The 16,344-nt window shown below is 49.2% G+C and overlaps 1 protein-coding gene across 5 annotated transcripts in view; it reads left to right on the top strand.

Moving 5' to 3' along the window:
• The window catches only part of ADI1 (acireductone dioxygenase 1), a 28,551-nt gene extending 15,494 nt beyond the window's left edge, over positions 1 to 13,057 (top strand). For all 5 annotated transcript variants that reach the window (XM_019021474.3, XM_063696077.1, XM_055378710.2 and 2 more), the window contains 2 exons: positions 9,592 to 9,771; positions 11,899 to 13,057. In XM_019021474.3, coding sequence (XP_018877019.2) covers positions 9,592 to 9,771; positions 11,899 to 12,018 — 300 coding nt within the window. In that variant the 3' untranslated portion in view covers positions 12,019 to 13,057. The remainder of the gene's footprint in view (positions 1 to 9,591; positions 9,772 to 11,898) is intronic.
• Positions 13,058 to 16,344: the final 3,287 nt, after the last annotated feature.

Consider the following 16,344-nt stretch of genomic DNA (forward strand, 5'->3'; position numbering starts at 1 on the left):
GGTGTTTCTCGCAGAGGGGGACTTGGCAGGGTCACAGGACAATAGTGGAGGGAAGGTCAGCAGATAAACAAGTGAACAAAGGTCTCTGGTTTTCCTAGGCAGAGGGCCCTGCGGCCTTCCACAGTGTTTGTGTCCCTGGGTACTTGAGATTAGGGAGTGGTGATGACTCTTAACGAGCATGCTGCCTTCAAGCATCTGTTTAACAAAGCACATCTTGCACCGCCCTTAATCCATTTAACCCTGAGTGGACACAGCACATGTTTCAGAGAGCACAGGGTTGGGGGTAAGGTCACAGATCAACAGGATCCCAAGGCAGAAGAATTTTTCTTAGTACAGAACAAAATGAAAAGTCTCCCATGTCTACCTCCTTCTACACAAACACGCCAACCATCCGATTTCTCAATCTTTTCCCCACCTCTCCCCCCTTTCTACTCCACAAAACTGCCATTGTCATCATGGCCCGTTCTCAATGAGCTGCCGGGCACACCTCCCAGACGGGGTGGTGGCCGGGCAGAGGGGCTCCTCACCTCCCAGTAGGGGCGGCCGGGCAGAGGCGCCCCCCACCTCCCGGACGGGGCGGCTGGCCGGGTGGGGGGCTGACCCCCCCACCTCCCTCCCAGACAGGGCGGCTGGCCGGGCAGAGGGGCTCCTCACTTCCCAGCAGGGGCGGCTGGGCAGAGGTGCCCGTCACCTCCTGCACGGGGCGGTTGGCCGGGAAGGGGGCTGACCCCCCCCACCTCCCTCCTGGACGGGGCAGCTGGCAGGGTGGGGGGCTGACCCCCCACCTCCCTCCCGGACGGGGCAGCTGGCCGGGCAGAGGGGCTCCTCACTTCCCAGTAGGGGCGGCCGGGCAGAGGTGCCCCTCACCTCCCGGACGGGGCAGCTGGCCGGGCGGGGAGCTGATCCCCCCACCTCCCTCCCGGATGGGGCGACTGGCCGGGCCGGGGGCTGACCCCCCCACCTCCCTCCCAGATGGGGCGGCTGGCCAGGTGGGGGGCTGACCCCCCCACCTCCCTCCCGGACGGGGCAGCTGACCGGGCAGAGGGGCTCCTCACTTCCCAGTAGGGGCGGCCGGGCAGAGGCGCCCCTCACCTCCCGGACGGGGCGGCTGGCCGGGCGGGGAGCTGACCCCCCCCACCTCCCTCCCAGACGGGGCGGCTGGCCGGGCAGAGGGGCTCCTCACTTCCCAGTAGCGGTGGCTGGGCAGAGGCTCCCCTCTCCTCCTGGAGGGGGCAGCTGGCCCGGCGGGGGGCTGACCCCCCCGCCTCCCTCCCAGATGGGGCGGCTGGCCTGGCGGGGGCTGACCCCCACCTCCTTCCCAGACGGGGTGGCTGCCGGGTGGAGAGCTCCTCACTTCCCAGACGGGGTGGCTGCCGGGCGGAGGGGCTCCTCACTTCTCAGACGGGGCGGTTGCCAGGAAGAGGGTCTCCTCACTTCTCAGACGGGGCGGCAGGGCAGAGGCGCTCCCCACATCTCAGATGATGGGTGGCCGGGCAGAGACGCTCCGCACTTCCTAGATGGGATGGCGGCCGGGAAGAGGCGCTCCTCACTTCCTAGATGGGATGGCGGCCGGGCAGAGACGCTCCTCACTTTCCAGACTGGGCAGCCAGGCAGAGGGGCTCCTCATGTCCCAGACGATGGGCGGCCAGGCAGAGACGCGCCTCACTTCCCAGACGGGGTGGCGGCTGGGCAGAGGCTGCACTCTCGGCACTTTGGGAGGCCAAGGCAGGCGGCTGGGAGGTGGAGGTTGTAGCAAGCCGAGATCACGCCACTGCACTCCAGCCTGGGCACCATTGAGCACTGAGTGAACCAGACTCCGTCTGCAATCCCGGCACCTCGGGAGGCCGAGGCTGGCGGGTCACTCGCGGTTAGGAGCTGGAGACCAGCCCGGCCAACACAGCGAAACCCCGTCTTCACCAAAAAAATACGAAAACCAGTCAGGCGTGGCGGCGCGTGCCTGCAATCGCAGGCACTTGGCAAGCTGAGGCAGGAGAATCAGGCAGGGAGGTTGCAGTGAGCCGAGATGGCCCCAGTACAGTCCAGCTTCGGCTCGGTATCAGAGGGAGACTGTGGGGAGAGGGAGAGGGAGAGGCTGAGGCTTTTCACGTTTTTCTTCCTGCTTTATATTCTAGCTGTGCTGGCAGCTGATTAGATGGTGCCCGCCCAGATTAAGGGTGGGTCTGCCTTTCCCAGCCCACTGACTCAAATGTTAATCTCCTTTGGCAACACCCTCACAGACACACCCAGGATCAATACTTTGCATTCTTCAATGCAGTCATGTTGACATTCAGTATTAACCATCACAGATAATATGGTAAGAGTCTGTTTAGTTTTATGTGAAATTGCCAAACCGTCTTCCAAGTTGACTGTCCCAGTTGTTCCCATCGGCAGGGAGTGAGAATTCCTGCTGCTCCATACCCTCCCAGCCTCCGGTGTGGTCAATGTTCTGGATTCTGGCCATGCTCCTAGGTGTAGAGTGGTGTCTCCTTGTTGTCATCTGCATTCCCTGATGACATATGACATGGAACATATTTTCATATGCTTATTTGCCATCTGTACATCTTCTATGGTGAGGTGTCTGTTAAGGTCTTTGGCCCATTTTTTAATCAGGTTGTTTGTTTTCTTATGGTTGGACTTTAAGAGTTCTTTGTATATTTTGGATAATAGTCCTTTATCAGATATGTCTTTTGCAAATATATTCTCCTAGTCCGTGGCTTGTCTTCATTCTCGTGATAGCAGAACAGAAAATCTAGTTTCAATGAAGTCCAGCTTATCAGTGACTTCTTTGATGGGTTGTGCCTTTGGTGCTATATCTAAAAAGTCATTTTGTTGACTAGATTTTCTAAGGTTGTCTAGATTTTCTCCTATCTTAGAAGTTGTCTTAGAAGTTTTATAGTCTTGTATTTTATTTATTTATTTATTTTTGAGGCAGTATCTCACTCTGTTGCCCAGGCTGGAGTGCAGTGGTGCAATCTCTGCCCACTGCAGCCTCCGCCTCTCGCGTTCAAGCGATTCTCCTGGCTCAGCCTCCTGAGTAGCTAGGACTACAGGTGCGTGCCACCATGCCCAGCTAATTTTTGTATTTTTAGTAGAGGCGGGGTTTCACCATGTTGGTCAGGCTGGGCTTGAACTCCTGACCTCAAGTGATCCACCTACCTTGGCCTCCCAGAGTGCTGGGATTACAGGCGTGAGCCACTGTGCCCAGCTGAGTCTTGCATTTTATATTTAGGTCTGTAATCATTAAAAAAAATTTTTGAACAGACTTCTTTTAATGAGTCAATGATCATCGTTCATTGCAGCCTTAATCTCCTGAGCTCAAGTGACCCTCACACCTCAGCTTCCTATGCAGCTGGGACTACAGGCATGCACCACCATGCCTGGCTTTTTTTTTTTTTTTTCTTTTTTTAATTTGCAAAGAGGAGATCTCTCTGTGTTGCCCAGGCTGGTCTCAAACTCCTGGCCTCAAGTGATCCTCTCTCCTCAGTGGCCCAAAGCACTGGGATTATAGGTGTGAGCCACTGCACCTGGCCTGTGATCCATATTATCTTAATTTTTGTTAAGGGTGTAAGGTCTGTGTCTAGAGTAATTTTTTTGCATGTAGATTTACCATTGTTTCAGTACCATTTGTTGAAAAGATTATTTTTTTTCATTGTATTGCCTTTGGTCCTTTGTCAAAGATCAATTGATCTATTTTTCTACTATTTCACCAATGTCTCAATCTTGATTACTATAGCATGATAGTAAGTCTTGAAGTCAGGTAGTGTCGGTTCTTCAACTTTGTTCTTCTTCAATATTGTGTTGGGTATTCTGGGTCTTGTGCCTCTCCAGATAAACTTCACAGTCAGTTTGCTGATATGTGCAAAATAACTAGCTGGAACTTTGAATTGGATTGTACTGAACCTATAGATTAAGTTGGGAAAAATGGACATCTTAACACTACTGAGTCTTCCTGTTCATGAACTTGGAATTTCTCTCCATTTATTTAGTTTTTGATTTGTTTCATCAGAGTTTTGTAGTTTTCTTGTAGATCTTATGCATATTTTGTTTGATTCATACCTAAGCATTTCATTTTTGGGGGTGCAAATGTATATGGTTTTGTGTTTTGAATTTCAAATATCACCTGCTGTGTTTCTGGTATATATGAAAGTGATTAACTTTTGTGTATTAACCCTGTATCCTGCAAACTTGCCATGATTGCTTGTTAGTTCCAGGAGCTTTTCTTTGTTGATTCTTTTGGATTTCCTACCTAGACAGTGATACCATCTGCGACCAAAGGGAGTTTTATTTCTTCCTTTCTAATCAGTATGCTTTATATTTCTTCATATTGCATTAGCTAGGACAGTCTCAGTCTTATAGTCAGCCTGTGCCTCTGGGCTGTGAACTTCACCAGCGTTTCTCAGACTCCCTCCTTTAAGTGGGACATGATGGCTGGAAGCGGCTGGACTTGGGGTTTCCCTTCCTCTCCTGTCTTAGTCAGCTCAGGCTTCCATAAGCAAATACCATAAACTGGGTGGCTTAAACAACAAACATTTATTTGTCACAGTCTGCAGGCAGGGACGCCCAAGGTCAGGACACTGGCAGCTTTGGTGTCTTGTGAGAGCTGCTTCCTGGTTTATAGATGACTGTGTTTTCACATGGTGGGTGGGTAGAAGAAGCAAGCTCTTTTGGGACTTTTATAAGGACACTAATCCCATTCATGAGGGCTCCACCCTCATCACGTTATCTAATCCTAATTACCTCCCAAAGACACCACCTGCTAATACCACCATATTAGAGGGTAGGGTTTCAGCCCATGGACCCGGGGGAGGGGGATCATAGTATTCAGTCCATAACATGGAGTTCCGAAGGGGCTGGAGTTGCGTGTTTCCCTTCACCCAGGTCAGGCGCTCATGAAAGCCCAGCAGGCTGGGATCTGGCTGGCTGAGCTCTCCTGAGTTGAGGCCTTCATAAGAAGAGATTTCAGATGTATCCTGATAGACTTCAGAATGTCCCCCTTTCCCTCCCTCTGCCAGAAGCACAGGGAATTTTCCCTGATATTCACTGTTGGGACCCAGTAGAGCTTTTGCAGGTAAAATTTACAAAAGTGTGAGGCCCCTGATGACTGGGTCTGGAGTTTTTTTTAGCTCTCAGACTTGTCTACACTGAGCCCCCAACTGGTCAAGTACAGTTTGGGTTTCTTGACCCCAGCCCTGGTTCCCATAGAGGTTTCTGCTCTGGTTAGGTGTGGATCTTTCTGTCTGCCTGTCTCTCCAGTGTGAGGGGCGGTGGTTTGCTCTGTGACTTCGCTTCTCTTACAGATTTAAAAAGAGTTGGTTTTTCAGTTTGTTCTGCTTTTACTTGATAGGATGGAGTGGTGACTTCTAAGCTCTTTAGAAAACATACGCAGGTGAATAAACAATATAAACATACGCAGGTAAACTGACAATACAAACATATACAGGTGAACCAACAATGCAGACATACACAGGTGAACCAACAATACAAACATACTCAGGTGAACCAACAATGCAAACATACTCAGGTGAACCAACAATACAAACATACACAGGTGAACAGACAATACAAACATACACAGGTGAACAGACAATACAAACATACACAGGTGAACCGACAATGCAAACATAGGTGAACCGACAACGCAAACATACGCAGGTGAACCGACAATACAAACATACACAGGTGAACCGACAATGCAGACATACACAGGTGAACCAACAGTAGAAACATACTCAGGTGAACCAGCAATACAAACATACACAGGTGAACAGACAATACAAACATACGCAGGTGAACAGACAATACAAACATACGCAGGCGAACAGACAATACAAACATACACAGGTGAACCGACAATACAAACGTATGCAGGTGAACCGACAATATCAGATAGAACTAAGAGCAGAAGAGCTTAAGGATGTGGAAATTGTTCAAAAATAGATCTGTCGTGTGAGTTCCTTTTCTCTATGTCAAATGATTCTTGCTGGTTAGAGTCCACATGTTGTCTTTATTTCTCACCGAGTGCCCTACAGTTCATTAGATTCTGGTGGATGTAAATGGTGTGACTCTGACGTGGAAGTTGAGATGAGCCGGCCTCTTCTCAGCCACGTTTTATCTCACATAACAGAGGCTGGCCTGCTGCTGATGTTGTAAGTTACATTAGCTTCATCATTGCTGTCTTCTGGAATTACTTCTCTCCTGGTATAAAACCCTCTTGCTGATACAGGCTTATTCTTTGTTTTTCTAAAATAACCTTATTTTCTGACGATCTTGTGATTGCCACTGGTTTCCTCAGTGTTAGATAGGTCGTGTGTTTGTAGCGGAATCCTACGCAGTGGTGTGAGTAAGCGTGTCCGAGGGCCCCTCACTGCTGATGTCAGCATGCCCTGGGTGAAGCCGGCATCCGTCAAGTCTCTCCATGGGGAAGTTCCTTTTGTTTTCCTCTGTAACTAGTAAGAAATGTGCGGAAAGTTACTTTTAGACCGTGAATATCCCATTTCCCCTCAAACTTCCACTCAACGTTTTTCGTAAGTCGTGATGATTCCTGCCTTTGTGGGCTGTGACTGTCATGGCCGTGCAATGGCGCTCACCCGGGGGTTGGTTTTCACTGTCAGGAGGCATGTCCCCTTCTTCTCTGTTCACTCGGCATCCACTGGGGCTCGAGGCCTTCTTGTTTCACTTGTTGGTCTAGGGTCTGTCTATTCTTGCTGGGATTTGTGTTGATCTTCACGTTGTCCCAGACCTCAGGCTTGGCAAGCAGCAGCCTCGTCAGCTGGCTTCCGTCCCCTGACGCGTCCCCAGCCCGTTACTTTCTGGACCTACAGCGTGTCCAAGCCCACCTCCTGCTTTTCCTGACCTTGTGCGGGGTCAGCTGCTCTTCCTGGCACCTAGCCCTGCCACTTAGAAACTCGGATGGGAGTGCCCTGCAGTCACTGTGCTCAGGTGCTTTCTGTGGACAGGATGAGTACTGTGCGTGTGTGAATGCGCGCGTGTGAGAGTGTGTGTACGTGTGTATGTGTGCATGTGAGTGTGAATGCACGCATGTGTGTACTCGTGCATGTGAGTGTGAATGCACACGTGTGAGAGTGTGTGTATGTGTGTATGTGAGTGTGAATGCACGCATGTGAGTGTGTGTACGTGTGCATGTGTGTGAATGCACACGTGTGAGTGTACGTCTGTATGTGTGCATGAGTGTGTGAATGCATGCATGTGTGTACGTGTGTGTGCATGTGTGTGAATGTGCGTGTGAGTACGTATGTGTGCATGTGTGTGAATGCACATGAGTGTTACGTGTGTGCATGTGTGAATGCATGCATGTGAGTATGAATGTATGCATGTGAGAGCGTGTACGTGTGTGTGTGTGTGTGTGTAGGTTTGTGTGTGAATGCTAGCATGTGAGTGTGTGTGCTTGTGTGACATTGCGCATGTGTGAGTGTGCATGTGTCCCTGTGTGTGTATGACAAGTAGTTCAAACAGACACCTCTAATTCCAGTTAAATCCACAGGGCTTTCCTTTGCCTTCCTCATCAGTATTTGTATCTTTCCTCTCACTGTGAGAAGCCTGGCTCCCAGTCATTTCAATGTTTTTTCCCATCCTCTCAATCCCCACAACACACACAACAGCATCAGCATGGCGGCACCCAGACCATGACAAGCAGCAGGCCTACTGAGTGCAACCTAAGCTTGGGTTGCGGTTTTTCTGTCTTAGCCTGAGGATGTAGTCAAAATAATATGTTCAAGAGTTATTTCCGTTTGTCGCCGTGTGCGGTGGCTCACGCCTGTAATCCTAGCCCTTTGGGAGACTGAGGTGGGCAGATCACCCAAGGTCGGGAGTTCGAGGCCAGCCTGACCAACATGGAGAAACCCCGTCTCTACTAAAAATATAAAATTAGCCGGGTGTGGTGATCATGCCTGTGACCCCAGCTACTTGGGAGGCTGAGGCAGAGAATTGCTTGAACCTGGGAGGCGGAGGTTGAAGTGAGCCGAGATCGTGCCATTGCACTCCAGCCTGGGCAACAAGAGTGAAATTCCGTCTCAAAAAAAAAAAAAAAAAGAGCTATTTCCGTTTGTCTTTTCTTTCTGTGTGGCTATGAATAGACTGATTTCAAATTTAAGGTTTTCCTCCTAATCTTGTTTTCATTTTATTTATGATTTTGTAACACATAACAAGGTAGGCAGGGGGCAGTGGCTCATGCCTGTAATCCCAGTGCTTTGGGAAGCCAAGGCAGGAGGATCACTTGAGGCCTGGAGTTTGAGACTAGCCTGGGCAACATAGTAAGACCCTGTCTCTAGAAAAAAATTTTTAAAAAAATTAGCCAGGTATGGTAGTGCACGCCTGTAGTCCCAGCTACTGGGAAGGCTGAGGCAGGAGGATCTCTTGAGCCCCAGAGTTTGAGGCTGTAGTGAGTCTTGATTGTGCCCCTGCACTCCAGCCTGAGCAACAGAGTGAAACCCTGTCTTTTATGTGTATGTGTGTGTGTGTGTGTGTGTGTGTGTATGGAGCTGGAGGTGTGGAGATATGAACAGTGCAGGCAGAATCAGATTATAAGGGCACAGTCTTGGTGAAGGGGGTATGGATATTTACTGTAAAATACTCTCAATGTTTTTGCATACTTGAATATTTTTATTATAAAATATTAGGAAGAAAACACTTTCAGAAAGACACAAAAGTCAGACCAGGCGTGGTGGCTTCCACCTGGAATCCCAGCACTGTGGGAGGCCGAGGCAGGTGGATGACCTGAGGTCAGGAGTTTGAGACCAGCCTGGCCAACATGTTGAAACCCCATCTCTACAAAAAATACAAAAATTAGCTGGGCATAGTGGCAGGCACCTGTAATCCCAGCTACTTGGGAGGCACGAGAATTGCTTGAATCGAGGAGGTGGAGGTTGCAGTGAGCTGAGATTGTGCCACTGCACTCCAGCCTGGGCAACAGAGCGAGACTCCACCTAAAAAAAAAAAATACACAAAAGTCAATGTGAAGACATAGAAAATGCTTGTGGAGTCTGTGCCTGCCTCCCTGCAATGTCCACTGGCTTCTCACTCACCCTGTGTGTTGTGATTTCATGACTGCTGTGTGCAGCACACTGGGTGGGTGTGAGCATGGGGCCAGGGTGTCTTTGGGGCAGTCTCGTTGTGTGAGGTTGGGCCAGTGACTTAGCCTCTCTGTGCCACCATTTCCACATCTGTAAAACGGGGCTGATAGAGCAGCCACCTCGTGGGGCTGTGCGGGTTGGGTGAGTTGGCCTGTGTGAAGCCTCGTGGGGCCATGCGGGTTGGGTGAGTTGGCCTGTGTGAAGCCTCGTGGGGTCGTGCGGGTTGGGTGAGTTGGCCTGTGTGAAGTGTTGAGAACCTTTGCTTCAGGTCTGTTCACTTTCAGTTACTGCCCATTTGTTGACAGGTTTCATAAAATGTTCTAGCTCTGGCCCTTATACTGTTAGGAAAATAATTCTTAGCAAGTGTAGTTTTCATTTTTATGGAGAGAAGTCCCATTCATCTCAGCTCTGGCCCACCAAAGGCTCAGGCTGCTGAGTGGGTGGGCGCGAGCTTGCGTGACAGGTCTCTGGTAGACTCACAGGAATGTTCCTTCTGCACTAGATTAAGATGTTCTACGAGGAGCATTTGCACTTGGACGATGAGATCCGCTACATCCTGGATGGCAGTGGGTACTTCGATGTGAGGGACAAGGAGGACCAGTGGATCCGGATCTTCATGGAGAAGGGAGACATGATAACGCTCCCCGCGGGGATCTATCACCGCTTCACGGTGGATGAGAAGGTGGGAGCGCTGTGCTTTCTCTCCAGGCCTGGCCTGTGTGGTGGCCCTGGCCGTGGCATCTCTGCCGCTGAACTGCGCGGCTTCCGCAGACTCCAAGTGCGGTCGCTGGGCTCGGGACTCCTCGACCTGTGCTTCAAGGAGAGTCTGTGGAGCCGCAGGCGATGTCCGAGGTGACAGCTGTCCTTCCGTGGCAGCCTCCGTGGCCCCTGCCTGCGATCCTGGTGGACAGGTGTGCATTTCATACCCAGGCGGGGGCAGGTACAGGCGGCGGCAGGTACACACCCACGAGCCTGGCCCTGCGCCAGCCCTTGCTTGGCAGTGAGGCATCTCTAGGGTTGTCACCCCAGCCCGTGCTTGGCGGTGAGGCGCCTGTAGGGTTGTCGTCCCAGCCCGTGCTTGGTGGTGAGGCGCCTGTAGGGTTGTCCCAGCCCTTGCTTGGTGGTGAGGCACCTGTAGGGTTGTCGTCCCAGCCCTTGCTTGGTGGTGAGGCACCTGTAGGGTTGTCCCAGCCCTTGCTTGGTGGTGAGGCGCCTGTAGGGTTGTCGTCCCAGCCCTTGCTTGGTGGTGAGGCGCCTGTAGGGTTGTCCCAGCCCTTGCTTGGTGGTGAGGCGTCTGTAGGGTTGTCGTCCCAGCCCTTGCTTGGTGGTGAGGCGCCTATAGGGTTGTCCCAGCCCTTGCTTGGTGGTGAGGCGCCTGTAGGGTTGTCACCCCAGCCCTTGCTTGGTGGTGAGGCGCCTGTAGGGTTGTCGTCCCAGCCAGTGCTTGGCAGTGAGGCGCCTGTAGGGTTGTTATGTTGCCATACTGTCACTTTTAAAAACATTTCAGTTTTGGAATTGAACAGTAACGCAGTCCAGTCAGGATTGGCAATAAACACAGATAAGGTAGTTTTGGGGTTCACTGGAGGCGATTGGGGTAATGCTGATTTAAGGGTAATTTTTGAATAAATACTAAATGCACATGGTTTAAACTTTAGAAATATGAAAGGGGACCTGGTGAAAGGTCTCCCTCTGACCCCCGTTCCCAGCCCCCTAGTTTCTCTCCCTGAAAGTAACCAGTATTCCACTAAAAAAATTATTTTTAGAGTGACTTCACACATATCCAAGTGCATGTCAGTCAGGATTCTTCAGTTTTTTTTTTTCTTTGAGATGGAGTCTCACTTTGTCGCCCAGGCTGGCATGTAGTGGCTTGATCTCGGCTCACTGCAACCTCCGCCTCCCAAGCTCAAGCGATTCTCCTGCCTCAGCCTCCTGAGTAGCTGGGATTACTGGGGCACACCACCACGCCCGGCTAATTTTTGTGTTTTTAGTAGAGACGGGGTTTCACCATGTTGGCCAGGCTGGTCTCAAACTCCTGACCTCAGGTGATCTGCCCACCTTGGCCTCCCATGGTTCTACATTTTACTTTTTTGTACATGATGTTCACTGGGGACCATTTCATTTCAGTGTCTACAAGTCTCAGCCCTGATTACAGCTGTACAGTACTCTGGCGCTGGACATGCTGTACTGTATTTAACCATTAATTTATTTCAGCGAGTCATTGACCCCCAATGATGAGTATATACATCGTTCCCAATTTTTTGCTCTTGTGAACAGTGCTGTAATAAATACCCTTACATGCTTGTCATTTTGCACTTATGTGTGTTTTTCTGTAGGGTAAATTCCTAAAAGTGAAAACTGAATTAAAAGGCACGTGCGTTTTTAGTCTGGACGGATGTCGCTGAATTGTCCTCTCCTGCCCACCAGCAACACGTGGGCCCTGATGCTAATTCTTAGGAAAACTGTAGCCAAATGAGGCGGAGAGGAGGTGGAGGGTACATGGGGTTGGAGCCAGTGCTTTTCCTGACTGTGTGTCTCTATAGAGAGCACGGAGGTGCAGAGTTCAACACCGAGCCTCAGCTCCAGATGCTCTTACCTGGCACGTGAGGACAGGCAGGGCCAGCTGCACCACCTGATACAAATTTTCCTTCCACGAATAAAATGTGGCCTAAATTGTTAAAGACGCAGAATAAAAATAGCAAGTAAAGTGTTTATAGCAATTAATGTTAATAAGTTGATATGTTAATAAATAAAAGTAAGTAGAAGGCCGGCTGGTTTAATGAGATGCTGGCTGTGTTTGCCTGTTTTCCAGAACTACACGAAGGCCATGCGGCTGTTTGTGGGAGAACCGGTGTGGACAGCGTACAACCGGCCCGCTGACCATTTTGAAGCCCGCGGGCAGTACGTGAAATTTCTGGCACAGACCGCCTAGCAGTGCTGCCTGGGAACTAACACGTGCCTCGTAAAGGTCCCCAGTGTAATGACTGAGCAGAAAATCAATCACTTTCTCTTTGCTTTTAGAGGATAGACTTGAGGCTAGGTTATCTTTCCTTTGTAAGATTATTTGATCAGAATATTTTGTAATGAAAGGATCTAGAAAGCAACTTGGAAGTGTAAAGAGTCACCTTCATTTTCTGTAACTCAATCAAGACTGGTGGGTCCATGGCCCTGTGTTAGTTCATGCATTCAGTTGAGTCCCACATGAAAGTTTCATCTCCCCAAATGCAGTTCCTTAGATGCTCATCTGGACGTGATACCATGCCTGCCGTGTAAGAAGGTGCAATCCTAGATAACACAGCCAGCCAGATAGAAGACACTTTTTTCTCCAAAATGATGCCTTGGGGTGGGGAGTGGTAGGGGGAAGAGCTCCCACCCTAAGGGGCACACACTGAGTTGCTTATGCCACTTCCTTCTTCAAAATAAAGTAACTGCCTTAATCTTATACTCATGGCTTGGAGTTACCTTATATTCAGGTATATATGATATTTTGCCTGGTTTGTTAAAATTGCCCCATTTAGATTCCTTCTATAATTGTTCTTATAGATAAGTAATTTATATATGAGCTGTGTTAGTATTTTTTCAGTGTGAGATCTCTGGATTCTTTCACAATCAAGCTGTTGAATTTTAACAAGAGTATTAGTACATAAATTTTCTACTCAACAATTCCGAGATAGGATTATGCCTAGTTTGTCATATCATAGAAAATCTCCAAGTTAACTTCATGTTTTGGAAGGCAGGTCGTTTTTAAAGTATTTCTTTTTTTAACTGGATGAAAAATCTTCATGTTAGGATTAATTATTTTAATCACCTCCACACTGTACAGAGGAAACTCAAGCCTTAAATGTTTAAGTAAACTCTGTCTCAATTTTAGGATTAAAATATCCACCGGTGGTGTGATGATAACATATACCGCAGGGCTTGCTTCTGTCAAGTATGACTCTATCTCAGTAATTAAAATAAGTGCTGATCTACTGATTTTTTTTAATGGATTCATTTCTAAATGGGCATTATAAATAGAGCTTGTTCATTTTTAAGAACGAAACATTCATATGATAAACTGTCGCTTTAAATTGCCTTTCTTGCTTCATATAACTTTTCCCTGTCAGGATCCTTAGTGTTTGAAATGCCTCGTGCGGGGCTGGCCTCCTGCAGACTCCAGTTTCGCCTCCTTGATGTGGCGCCTCGGATTTCTTCACTTCAGAGCTGTATTTTTACAGGCAAGAGTAAGTTACTGGGCACAGTGGCTCATGCCTGTAATCTCAGCTACTCAGGAGGCTAAGGTGGGAGGATTCTTAGAGCCTGGGAGGTCGAGGCTGCAGTGAGCTGTGATTGTGGCCACTGCACTCCAGCGTGGGTGACAGAGCGAGACTCTGTCTCAAAAAAGAAGAAAGAGTAAGAGCCGAGGCATATAATAGAATTCTGCTAAAGCACTTAAGGTGAAATCATATTTTCTTTTCCCAGGATGTTGCTCACATCTTTCGTTTTTATTGAGGTGTCATTTACATACAATAAAATGTACTCATTTTCAGTGTTTCTGAATTTTGACCAATGCAGCATGACCTCAGGCAGAACAACACAGGACATTTTCATCACCCAAAGAAGGTTCTCATGTCCCTTCTTAGTCCCCACCCCATCCTAAGCAACCTGTGTGGGTGGGCTTTGGCTTTTCTAGAATTTGATGCGCGTGGAATCCTGCAGCATGTTCACGTTTGTGTCCGGCGTCTTGCGTTCCTGCTTCTGTTCCCTGATCCCTACACTTACACTGTCTCCTGGGTCAGGGCAGCCCCTTGTTAGTATCTTAAACAGTGGAACGGTTTGAGGAGAGCTTGAGGGTTGAAAAACACTAAGCGAGTGGAAATGTAATGTAGTAAGAAACAGAACTCTAGGCGGGGAGAAAACTTAGGGAGGTAAAAGGCTGTTCTTCCTGAAGGCATCACCGTAAAGTAGTGGCGGGGGGTCTCTCTTCAAGCCGAATGTTAGAGAAGACGGATCCTTGGCTGAGTGCGGTGGCTCACGCCTATAATCCCAGCACTTTGGGAGGCCGAGGTGGGCGGATCACCTGAGGTCAGAAGTTCAAGACCAGCCTGGCCATGATGGCGGGTGCCTGTAATCCCAGCTACTCAGGAGGCTGAGGTGGGAGAACCGCTGAACCCAGGAGGCGGAGGTTGCAGTGAGCTGAGATCTTGCCATTGCAATCCAGCCTGGGCAACAGAGCGAGACTCTGTCTCAAAAAACAAAAAAAGAAGATGGGTCCTTTATAAACACATTCGTTAGATTGTAAATCAGGTATTTTTTCCAAGGAGCCCAACTGTTAGTTTCCCAAGCGGGACAGCTGTTGGTTTTCACTGTGTCCAAGTTTGTCAATTTAGAGCAGGCTCTGCCTGCTTGCTGAGTAAGATATTCCTGGACATGTGTTATTTTTCAAATGTGCCCTCTTTTTACAGGCACAGATGTATTTATTGCCATGGGGTTTATGACTGGGATATTAATAAATCAGAATATGAATTATTGCACTTGAGTATGGCTTCCAGCTGGTTAATGTGTTGGCATTTTCAAGACACTTTGATTTTTCCCTGCCGTCTTCCTACTCGAGGTAGAGACCGCACTGCAGACAGCGCAGGCAACCTGGTGAGAGGCCTGCTCGCATTGTGGGGACTTCACGCTTGTTTCTAACGAGTAGGCGTGGATCATCCAGGAAATGTCCAGCCTTGTTCTATCTTGTTCCAGATTCAACATCTTATCCCAATGAAGTCCTGGCCCCAGGACGCTTTCCCGGTTTGGAATAGCTGTTACAGGCTTCTTCATTCCTGCGGCGGCTCATTTCCCTATTTGGTTTTGTCCTCACTTCCGAAAAGTGAATAGGATCATCTGCTTTCTGATTTTTATTTCTCTTCTTGCCATCCATCTCTTCATCTTGTTAACTAAAAGATGACACAATCTATACATTTAGAAAAGGAGACATTCTTTCCTTTTCTTTCCTTTTTTTTTGAGATAGAGTTTCATTCTTGTCGCCCAGGCTGGAGTGGAGGGGTGTGATCTTGGCTCACTGCAACCTCTGCCTCCTGGGTTCAAGCGATTGTCCTGCCTCAGCCTCCTGAGTAGCTGGGATTACAGGTGTGCAAAACCACACCCAGCTAATTTTTTTTGTATTTTCAGTGGAGATGGGGTTTCACCATGTTGCCAGGCTGGTCTCGAACTCCTGACCTTGGGTGATCCATCCACCTGGGCCTCCCAAAGTGTTGGGACTACAGGTGTGAGCCACCATGCCCAGCCTAAAGACATGATTTCTTGTAAAGAGTTACATTCTGCAAGGTGGCATCACGCAGGCTGGGAAGCACAGCCTCCCGCAGAGACCGCAGACAGGCACCTTGGAGGAGAAGGGGCAGGAGCTTTATGCTGAATGGGCTGGAGGATCATACATATTCAACAGGTTACAGGAGGAGCTGTGAATATTCATGAAGTGGTCTTGACGCATGTGTCTTGAACAGACATCCACATAACATACAACCCATGTTCACCTTGGAGAGGAGACTTAACATCTACGTGCATCCCAGGCAGGCTCTGCGCTTCTAAAGGTGAAACAGGGACATGAAGGCTCCCAGCGCTCAGCCTCTGTCAGCCGGCCAGAGCCCATCCATGGGCTTATTCTTGTCCAGAGGAAGTTACTGAAATCGGTCTCTTGTTCCATCAAAGCTGTAGTTACGGCTGGTGGAACAGGGCCAGTTAGCCAGCATCGGGTGGTGGATAAACTACAAATTGTTTTCATCTTGCTCATCTCAAGGCCAACGCTGGTTTAGCTGCTGGAGAAGAAAACCTTTGTGGTGGTAAGGACAGAGTTTCTTATTTAGGCGCAGGGTGCGAGACTTCGCTGTAGCCTGGCCAGGCCTTAGGTCCTGTGTGTGATTTGTGTCTTATTGCCACAGTCTGTTCTCTGGTCTCACCATCTCTATTTTAACATGAATGCTGGCCAGTTGTGTCTAAACCCCAAAAGGGAGGGGGTATAGTGGGGTGTGTCTGACCTCCCGTCCATCGTGCCTGGGAACTCGTTTTTTTTTTTTTGAGACGGAGTCTCGCTCTGTCACCCAGGCTGGAGTGTAGTGGCGCGATCTTGGCTCACTGCAAGCTCTACCTCCCAGGTTCACGCCATTCTCCTGCCTCAGACTCCCGAGTAGCTGGGATTACAGGCGTCTGCCACCACGCCCGGCTAATTTTTTGTATTTTTATTAGAGATGGGGTTTCACTGTGTTAGGTTGGTCTC

The sequence above is a fragment of the Gorilla gorilla genome, chromosome 12 (genome assembly GCF_029281585.2).
Source record: "Gorilla gorilla gorilla isolate KB3781 chromosome 12, NHGRI_mGorGor1-v2.1_pri, whole genome shotgun sequence".
Taxonomy (NCBI): domain Eukaryota; kingdom Metazoa; phylum Chordata; class Mammalia; order Primates; family Hominidae; genus Gorilla; species Gorilla gorilla.